Below are 10,683 nucleotides of genomic sequence, written 5' to 3' on the forward strand. Positions count from 1 at the left end.
CTTCATTAAGAGTTGACAGTGCGGGCGAGAAAAGTAAGTACATAAAATCGTGTAGGAGTCGGAGAAGCGATGGTAATCAGAAGAGCGATCCGGCCGAAGAAATATAATCTCTTATTTTGCCCTGGATTCATGAACTCTGTTGGAGTTAATGGAAAAAGGTGTAATCAGAGAACTCGAAACTGAATTGATCGGTCGGATGTCTGATGCTCGAGAAGCCCCACTCGCTATGCGTATTATCGCTGTTTTGTTTATTTGACTGTGAAATTCTTTCTCAAAAGCATGACCTAATTGTATCGGAATTCTCATGTAGCTTTAGGAGATTTTGCACACCGCCTTTTCTCAGTAGAGAATAAGGAAAGTTTACAATACGGTTTTCAATTTTTCAGAAAGAAGCTTTTAAAAATTTATCGCTTTCGGGAAGAACGAACGAGCGAACTATTGTCTGCTCTTTGGAGAATCCAGTGCGGGCACTAAAATTAATCTCGTGAATCACTCCGTCATCCTTTCGGCCATTTTTCGCAATTAAAAGCATCAACGACTCCCTATGGCTCAATACTGTCACCGGCACGTAAAGCGGCCAACAAAATATTCATACGATAAAGCAATAAAATCCCAAAAACAATCCGCAAAGGTCAGAGCACCGAGTCCGGCGAAATTCGCCGCGGCAATTACCGGAGAGGCAGCGCGGCAGCTGTATTTTAACGCGCCTTGCATCCTTTTCATACCCCACACTGTATAAGTGCCTCAATTGGCACATACGCGTCGCAGATAATCTCCTACGACTCGGCAGCAAAGAATCCGCACATTTTTGCAACGCTACGCTCTCTCTCTCTCTCTCTCTCTCTCTCTCTCTCTCTCTCTCTCTCTCTCTCTCTCTCTCTCTCTCTATCTTCCGCAGCAATTACAATTCGCGCAATAAGAAACTCTCAAACGAAATTTCCCGTCCGCAACAATAATCCAATTACAGGCAGCTTCTGCTTGCCGAGGCACACGCGACTGCGTCCTTGAATTTCGCAGCCGAAAAAAGAGCGTCTAATCAGAAGCGCTTATCGTATACAGGAGCCTTTCTACGATCCTTTCAGGCGGCGAACAAGTGCGCCATAGGCATGAGTATAACGTACAGGAGGGAAGAACGTGCAGTGATTCCATAACAATGTGTCGAGCCCGATGGGCCCGGTAAATGTGGAATTATAGTGCCCCCACCTCGCGACACCCACGGCGACTACCGCCGCCGCGCTGCTACGCTGCGTCCCTTACGACCGCATGCGAGAGAAACGAGCGCAATTGCTCGCTCATCTCTGTCGACTCTCGGCTGCGACCAAGTGCGTGCGTCGTGTGGTCGAGCTCTGCCGGGCTTATTCTCGCGCTTCCTCGTCTCTTCTTCTTCTTCTTCTTCTTCTGCGGTTGACTTCCGGATTCGAGGGTGAGCGATCGCTGCTGTGGTGCCGATTTTTTCGCTGCTGAATTTTTCCTCAGCTGGAGCATGCAGTAACGAGGAAGCTGCTGCGCTGCTGGCCTTGAGAGATTCGCGATTTTTTTTTGGCGAATTCGGCTATTTAAAACGAGAGCCGCGATGGCTGGAGCTGTGCTCCGCTCGTTCAGCTTCTTAGTAAGCCTGTGTTGCGGCAAAGAGTGACGATCGATGCCACTGTCGCGCGCCTTTTTTTATCTACCGGTATAGTGAACCTGTGATATAGTTGTGTTATATGTTGAGAAGAGACTTACACCGACGAGCGAATCATGTTTACGAGCGTCGCGAGGACGAGCCAGTTGTTCGCTTTGCTTCTGCTGTTCTACAGAGGTGAGATGAGAGACAAATAGACTCGAAACATTTAAGCCCGTCAATTGACTCAATGTGCATCGATCGAATTGCCAAACGAACCGTAGTGCAGTATCAACGCAAGTATGTATAATCCAAATGGCTCGCGAAGTTTCTCCGCTGCACAATGAGACAATTGACGGAAAAATCGAAGGGACGTATGCGTAATTAAGAGGTGTAACGTGTGTTCACAGTTGCGGGCCTTGGTCTCCTTCTGGAGGAGGAAAAGGAGCCAAGCTACCTTACCGCAGCCGTCGGCGAGTACGTCGTCTTCAATTGCGATCTTGACTTTCCGCACGACATACCGATACCCTATAGACTCCACTGGAATCGTGATGTAAGTCGCACGGACACGTCATTTTAACCGGCCAGCTCTTGTGGACTCGGACGCGCTAAACGTATCGATTATGGTCAATAGAGTCATAACGACGACACTCGATAGTTTGCGACTGCTGATTTATAAAGCCGTATCGCTTTTACACCCCATCGCGAGCGATCTCTGAGTAACATCATCTTTTCCTCGTTTGCAATTGCAGTTTGCGGCGATATCGCGTTACGATTCGAAATTTAAAAGTTTATCGGGTTACCGTTTCGAAACAACAATGACTCAAAAAGTCGCGGCTATTTTTTCACCTCTCATATCGGCTCCTTCGCCGCATGTTCGTCTGTCTATACACGCGTTCCGCGGTGCGGTCATTCGATCTTATCGATTGCAAAGTCCGCGTGACTCGTAGTGAGCTCTATTCGATTTTCCAACCTTACACCTATGTATACATACAGCTAGTTGGCCATCGGGAAGAGGCTGCATCCTTCGATTACAGCAGCCGAAGATAAGGAACCGCTCGTCTGTAGCTGCTATTTTAGTTACGATAATTCGCGTTCGCTTGCGACCGGCTAATTGCCGATTAAGGCGCATTACGCACGCTAAGCGATGCCCGTAGCTGCGCCTCTCCCAGTTCGCTCTAAGAGCTGCTGCTCTCACTCATTGCTAGATTGCCTGCCCGCTGCAGTACGGCAGCGTGGAAAGGCTTGCAAATCTACGCTTAGTGGGCCACGCGAACTGCTACGAGGAGACCGAGAGCCATATGCGTCGCTCGCGGTGTTGCGATCCGGCTAAAACGAAAGGGAGTTTTCGACTCGTGAAGAGATGCGATGGTATATGAGCGAAGTTCAAGAGCATAATATAATATGTAGGGATCGGGCAAACGCTACGTCACGAGTTGCGTAACTGAATCGGATAAAATAAAATTGATGTAGGAACGGTAGAAGTAACTAAATTTTTGGTTCCATCCGATTCCTGTTACCAGTCGCGACGCGTACGAGTCACCTCCCTCGCGTGACTCGGATCAAGCCTCCTGTAATAAGCTGCAAGCTGTTCTCCGAAGACAAATGCGTCGCTTTATCAGGGGTGATTCAATAAAAAAATTGACCAAACACGCCAATTTATTTTGATTCATTTCAATACGCGTATATAGCTCTCTGAACATACGCTCGAGTTATGGGCATTGCCCCTCGGCTGCAGCATTACATGCAATTATCTTCTCTTTCGATTGGCTGAACTCTCTCGATTCACCTGCTGACGCTTGCACGATGGCCGAGCAAAGTCGTGTTTCCGACAAGTAGTGCGAATCAGAAGATCGCGAGATTCGCTCGAAAACAAAATTATCCGCAGCACGCACTGCAGGAACACTTTACCGTAAGCCGCCAAGGTCAAGTTTCATAACCAGTATATTATTCCCACGTGCGCGTGAAGTAATATTCTCGCGCGTAGCGTGACGACGGCCGGTCCCAGCTGCACTCTAGGATTGGAGTTGGCCGATTCGATTTCATCCGCGATATTCGTGCGAGCTTCGCTATCGCGAGTCACACACGTCTCTGCACGAGCATACGATTACACAGGTCCGTCAGATTAGAAGAACTCGTTAGAAGCGACCAATTAGCTCTGCGGCTCCGAGAGGCCTTTGATCATCATCATCCTCCGAAAAATCCACTTGATCTTCGGCTCCTTCTGCGCGTGAGCGGAAACCGAAGGCTTTAGCGACTATAGGTACTCGCGAGAGCTTGTGGAAGTCGAGTTGATTGGTGCCTGATGGCTGATGCGCATGCAAAGCAGGTAGCAGCAGCAGCGGTAATTGGAATACGGGAGGCAAGGCTGCATTATATTTAGTCGACTCGCCGACAGACGCGCACGGACGGAAAGCATCAGCTATACGCGCGCTTATCCGAACGGGCTCCCCCTGCAGCGCACGAAGCTGCCACTGCTCCGCCATACACACAGTGGGTAACTGCTAACGAATTGTCAGATGATTAGGGTCCATCAGCCGACGTTTTGGCCGCGCTCTCTCCGATGCTTGCGGTGTACGTATACGCCAGGCTCGTTGTTGTTTGGACGGGCCCTAAAAACGAATTTGTATCGGCAGGAAGATTATGCGGCACGAATTTATATATATATATATATATATATATATGGCTGCTTCATCGAAACATCCTTGCGCCGCGGCAATGAAGCTCTCCGGTTTCGTGGCGGCAGACGCGCACATTGAAGCGGCGACAGCTCGAAAGCCGATACCGCGTTGTAGCCCCGTCGTGCCATTGAACTTCTTCCAATTCCAAATCCCGATTCCGCTGCGGACTATAACCGAATGAGTATATCAATGAAATCGAATGAGCGAAAGAAACTCGCGCTTCCTACTCTCGCGCGCACGCGTCAATTGGCGAACGCGTCGACTGCAGCAGAGCTTTCTGCAGCGGATGCGCGCACGCGGCGAGTAGGAGTAGAGAGAGAGAGAGAGAGAGAAAGAGACGGTGCAGCGGGCAGCTCCTTAACTGGCGATAATTACGGCCTCTTACCGCTGCCGCTGCCGACTACTTTGTCTAACGTTTCAGGGCCGGACGGTCTTCTCGTGGTACGACGGCTCGGTCTCCGCTGGCGACGGCTACGCCGGCCGCATACACTTGATCGAGGACGCCCAGGCGAGGGGATACGGCCAAGGCAGCATCAATCTCACCAACATCAGGGAGAGCGACCAGGGCTGGTACGAGTGCAGGGTCATCTTTCCCAACAGGACCCCGAGCTCCAGGAACAATGGCACCTGGTTCCACCTCGCCATCGACGGTAAGTATATAATATAATCGTTCGCGTGCGACGCAGCAACTATGCAAGACGCGCGTTCTCACTAATTATCTCTTGACTCGTACTAAACATTTTCTGGATCCTCTCGATGAAGCGAGTTGAATTGATAATCGGTATGTAGAGCGAGATGCGCGTGCGATGGCGATATATAACGGCTCGACCTTCGTGCCCAGTTGGAGACGAATTTCCGAACAGCATCAAGTTATCAATTCAACCGTTCATTTTTCCATATCCTGAGGCTGCTCCAGCGGGGGCATGAACATTGAGATTAATGCTGCCTGTGGCGAACGCTACCTAGCTGACGTTTACGATTTCCGATTTTGCCAAAGTTCGCGGCGAAATAAAAGAGACGCTGCGAATTGAGGAAGCACGCTGATATGCGACGTCCAGCTTGAATTGCTCGCGCATTTCCTTGACGCTATACGCTGCCGAGATGCTGACCGATTTTACACGCCTGATGTATTAACGCGCGCGCGCGCGCGAGAGAGAGCCAATAACGGCGACGATAATGACAATGATGACGAGGACGGTAAAGTGAACGTTGTCGATGCGCGAGCGCGTGCAAGGAGGGAGGAAATTTTAATAATACGCCAGTGCGCCGCTTTACTAACCGCTAACCAGTCAGATTCGTTAAACCGTTCAACCCAGGTGTGTTGCCGCCGTCGCCCAATGTTCCAGGCGAGACACTCTTGGCCGTTCCACCCATCAACAAGACCGTCATGGAGGGCGACTCCGTGGCCTTCGACTGCGTCGCCAAGAACAACAAGTCGACCGTCGCCTGGTACCGCGAGGGAGTCGAGATTGACACGCAGCAGGTGTATTACCCTCGTTTACCCTTTCGCTATAATCTTCTCCCCTAGCGGTAAAAAGTAGATATCTATCGTTGTCGAGCGCCCGTCTTAACTTGTCAACGCTTTCGCGCGTAGGATCTCCGAGAACGCGTTGTGATCAGCCCCGACGGTACCCTGACCATCGACCCGACGCTGATGGGCGACCTCGGAGAGTACGGTTGCACGGTGACCAACGAGTACGGCGATACCCAAAGTGCCTCCGCGTACCTGAACGTGCAGTGTAAGTGAATTCTCAGTGCTTTTATCGATTAACTCGATCCGTCGCAATTTTAACCGTCGCTAATCTTCGTCAACAGATAGGGCGAAGGTGATATACGCCCCGAAGGAAGTGTACCTGCCTTACGGGAAGCACGCGCTTCTGGACTGCCACTTCCGCGCTAATCCGCCCCTGACCAACTTGAGATGGGAGAAGGACGGCTTTCTCTTCGACCCCTACAACGTGCAAGGAGTCTTCTACAGGAGGAACGGCTCGCTCTTCTTCAACAAAGTCGACGAGAGCCACGCTGGCAGCTACAGCTGCACGCCGTACAACGCTCTAGGTACCGAAGGTCCGAGTCCTCCCATCACGGTTGTAAGTATGCCTCTGAAACGGTTGAAATTCGTTCTCTCTATTAAACTAGAAGAATAAGCCTGTTACTTCACCATTTTGTTATTTTGCAGATTATTTGTATACCGTAAACTATTATGATAATTGTGTATATTGAACGAATTCAAATAAACGTCAATATTTATTTTATGAGGTGTAACTGCCTGCTCATTTTCGTAACTTTTCTCAATGTTAGTTTGAAAAAGTCTAGCCTGCGGTATCCAGCGCGGGAATACGGTAGAGGCATCTGTGGCTCGCTCGGAGAAACCGACAGAGCGACTCTATACCAGAGAGTATACGGTGATCGATAATACAGAAATGACATTTTTCGTTTGAATTTTAAACAGAAACGTTCAGAAACGTTCAGAAAGAATTGCTTCTTAGTGCTGATAAAAAGATTAATCAATACAATCTGCTTCGAAAAATCCTTTGGTCTTCAAACTAAAGTGTACAGCTCACAGCTGAGAGATTGATAAACTGCATTGTAGGTGGTTCACTGCCACCTAGGCAACTGACTATTTGACGACACTCAGCTAACGTCTTTGTTCTCCAATCAAGCGCTAGTCTATAAAGTGCACGTATCATGAAGCCAGAACGATCTTTTAAAGAAAATTCAATGAACCTTCTTCTCCTCGCTAACACAACTAACTATTAATATGCGCCAATGATTACAAAGTATCCCTCTCAGAATGAGATTCTGACTTTGCATTTCTGTATACAGATAGTTCAGCGACCCCCCGTTTTTACGGTGACACCGCAGCATCTTTACATGCGCAAATTGGGCGATACTCTGGAAATACCGTGCGATGCAAGGGACGGTGACCTCAACCACCGGCCGACTATAGTTTGGTACAAGGTACATTTATTCTCGAATTTATTTTTTAAGTTTCATCCGAATGCGCTCTAACTTTTTGTGGTTAACTAAAAATCGAACTTTTCAGGACGGAACACCGCTATCACCAGACAGGACGATGATGAGAGGAGGGAATTTGACGATCGAGAGAATTCAAGAACAAGACAGAGGAATGTATCAATGCGCAGCGAGCAACGAAGCTGCTACGGTCGTAGCAGATGCAGAGTTAATGGTCTTAAACGTACCTCCTCGAGCACCTTATAATTTGAGTGCCAACAGCACCAAGAATGCCGTAACCCTTACTTGGGTGCCTGGATACGTCCGACCGAAAATGGAATATTCGATATGGTAAAGATTTTGTTTTATACTTGCAGAATGAAAATTAATTCTTTTCCGTCTGTAAAATAGGTACAGACCCACGGACACGTCGGAGTGGAGAACGATGAGGATAGTGTCGAGAAAAATTACCGAAGCTACGGTTGCCAACTTATCGCCTGGCAAGGAATACGAATTCATGGTACTTAGCCAGGACAAACACGGCGATGGGATGTTCAGCAAAACTGTGCGAGTTTTCACACAGCCTAGTAAGTCAACTACTATTGCAGATTCGACTATACACATATTCATGATCACCACTCAGAATCTACTATCTTTTAGACTCTAATCTACACAACATCGCATCGGAATTCAGAAGTCCAAAAGGTAATGAATTTTTATAATTTGTGTATTGAGAATGATTTGCTGATTATTTACGAGAAAATGTTGTTTGTAGAAAACGACGAAGTAGGACCACCGCGTAATGTTCGAGTTCAGTCGACGGCAGAGGGATACCTCGTCACTTGGGACCCTCCTGAGAACGGAAAGGAGCAAGTGAAATACTACACCGTTAGATGGTTCAGAGGACCTTCAGAGCACCTGTATGGCCGAGCCGTAACCCCTGATACTTATTTTCTAGGTAAAAAAAAACCTCCAACGTCGCTACAAGATTCGTTTTAACAAATCTTAAATTGGCGTATATTTTTTTTTCTTTTGCAGTAAAAACTCTGGAAGAAGAGAGCTACTACACGTTTGAAGTCGTAGCAACATCCACGTCAGATGATCTGATAGTCAGCGAGCGCGTAACTCTGGAAGTTCCTGCATATCGAAGGAATCGGGCCATTTCCATGGGAATAGTCGCCGGAATTGGCTTCTTAGCCGCAGCTCTGGGAGCAATTTGGTGGGCGAAGAAGCGTTTCTGTCAGAATTCACCGAGTGAGAAGTGATTCGTCCCGACACCCAAGTCGGCAATTATTATTTAGAGCCTTAAGTTTCATTATTGCACACGACGATTTTCTCTCTATTTTCGCCAGTAAGTTTGATTAAGATGTTATACTATGGCATAAGTATAAAAAACGTTATTAATTTATATCTCTTCTTTCGTGCGGATATTCAAGTGAAAGATGCGGATCGAATGCATTGATATTATATTATAACGAAAGTTCATGCTAGATTAAAGTCTATGTCCCATTTATTATATGCTAAGAGATGCCCGACGCGTTTATGTCACACTTGTTTTAATAAAATAATCGAACCCTTATATGATCTGTTTGGAAATAACAAATGAAATCACGTGATCTTTTAAAATCGAGTTAGAATTATTGTAAGCTGCATTCCTCAAGATCGAATGACGAAATGCCGGCATTTTCTTGCGGCAATAAATGAGCCTATTTCGCAAGGGCTTCCTAATCGCTGTATGAAAAGCCCGACAGTAAACTGGGGGTTGTTTCAGAAAGCGAGTAAGTTGTAGGTACACTAAGCAAATAGTACATCCAACTGTACAAATCGTTGTAAGTTTTTATGGAAAACTATTAAATATAGATAATGATTTATATACACATTTTATTCATATTAATATAACACAATCATTTAATAAAACTGCAACAATAAATAATAGTAACAAAAACTAACATTATACTCGATTATTTTGAAGTCAACTAATACGATATCTTACAACTGTAATAGCGAAACATTTTGGAGTCGACTGTAAACAAGAGCGCCTCGCACGTGTGCTTCTCTGCTGGAAGGCACTCGGAATGCTTTCTCCGCCATTCTCTTCCTTTACATATATTTCCATTTCTAATAGAATATAACAAGCGGGCACCGGACTGACCAGACTATAATTTGTATGGGATGAGGTAATTTATGCCGAGGAACAAATAAAGAGAGGGAACAGTCTAGAAAACTAGCTGAATAAAAAGAAAACATAGCGAAAGTGGATGGTTTTCGTTTCATGCTTTGTTTACCAGATCGATATACTTTTCCGTATTCCAATGATTTTTGAAACTCGACGTGTACGTATCGAGTTTCCGCGTTTTTCGGAATATCGCGCCCGAGGGTGACAGTTTTTTGTAAGTTTTCGTACGTATTAAATTTCCGTGTCGTCGAATATTCGAGGCAAATTAGTATCATACTGCCACCGCTACCGTAAACTTGCCTAAAACGCGAGTGATCAGATCAGGAAATTGTTGAGCTTCTGACTAGAGAAAATCCAGCACTGAGAGTAGCATAATTCTTTGTAAAGAACCCGGAATAATGGAACCAATGGAAGAAAGACTGATCGTCGAATTAAAGCTCGGTTCATACTTATTCAAGAGGATCTGCAGAATGATATTCAGTTCGTCGAAGTTAACGACCGCCGTGTGAGCATGTCACGCACGAAATTGTCCAGTTAATCAAGCTGGCGTGTGCAGAATCGAGCGCGACAAAAGCTCAGGCCAGACGGTAGTATTAAGTCGGGAGTATTAAGCGCCGTCTGCGATAATAAGGTCATATCTTCCGTCAATTCCTCTTTCCTGTATTTGCATATGAAGAGAGAATAATTACTGTCGCTGCAAGCCTGAGTTTTCAATGGGTTTTTTTCTCGACGCGCGCAACAGAAGCTATAGATTTAGCAATCGTTGGGGAGATAAAAACCAGTTGCGCATAGATTATAGTAGCATATAAGCTTTTTGCGATAACGCCGCCGGTCAGCTGAATAATGTTTTTTTTTTTTCTAAAAATTAAATACTCGCGCGTCGAGAGTAAAAAGTTTATCATCGCAGCGTTATCTTATCGTCGAACACCGCATTCTCTGTCGATAGCAAAAACGTAAAGATTCGACAGATAACCGAGGCTTTCTTACAAGAAAATGGAAATATGCAAAAACATCGCTCGGCGGAGAGCAGGTTCTAGCTTTATAGGAAAACTCAAATTCCTCGGCCGTAGACTTGCCAGTGCTGCCAACGGCGCTCGACGCCTTCATTGATGGCTAAGTGCCAGCGAGAAGACGGGGGAGTAGGAACAGGAAAGAGAGAATAGAGGCAGCAGGTCTTTGAAAAAGGAGAGAGAGAGAGAGAGGAGGGAGCACTTCTGAGGCTTACTACGCCACATACATGTATGCTATAGCTCGTCAAGCGCACATGC

General features: G+C 46.6%; 1 protein-coding gene across 2 annotated transcripts; it reads left to right on the forward strand.

Annotated features, from left to right (window-relative positions):
• The first annotated feature begins 1,251 nt into the window (after positions 1-1,251).
• LOC100119544 (protein borderless) lies at positions 1,252-9,188 on the forward strand. Of its 2 annotated transcripts, none has more exons than XM_001603247.6 (12): positions 1,252-1,801; positions 2,014-2,156; positions 4,706-4,934; positions 5,601-5,767; positions 5,879-6,023; positions 6,100-6,374; positions 7,111-7,245; positions 7,331-7,590; positions 7,651-7,826; positions 7,900-7,944; positions 8,015-8,197; positions 8,278-9,188. In XM_001603247.6, the coding sequence occupies exons 1-12, from the start codon at positions 1,741-1,743 to the stop codon at positions 8,502-8,504; spliced, it is 2,046 nt and encodes a 681-aa protein (XP_001603297.2). In that variant the 5' UTR covers positions 1,252-1,740; the 3' UTR covers positions 8,505-9,188. The 2 variants fall into 2 exon arrangements, with proteins under 2 accessions (XP_001603297.2, XP_008216256.1); XM_008218034.4 differs by having other exon boundaries at positions 5,631-5,767.
• Positions 9,189-10,683: the final 1,495 nt, after the last annotated feature.

This window comes from Nasonia vitripennis, chromosome 2 (assembly GCF_009193385.2).
Source record: "Nasonia vitripennis strain AsymCx chromosome 2, Nvit_psr_1.1, whole genome shotgun sequence".
Taxonomy (NCBI): Eukaryota; Metazoa; Arthropoda; class Insecta; order Hymenoptera; family Pteromalidae; genus Nasonia; species Nasonia vitripennis.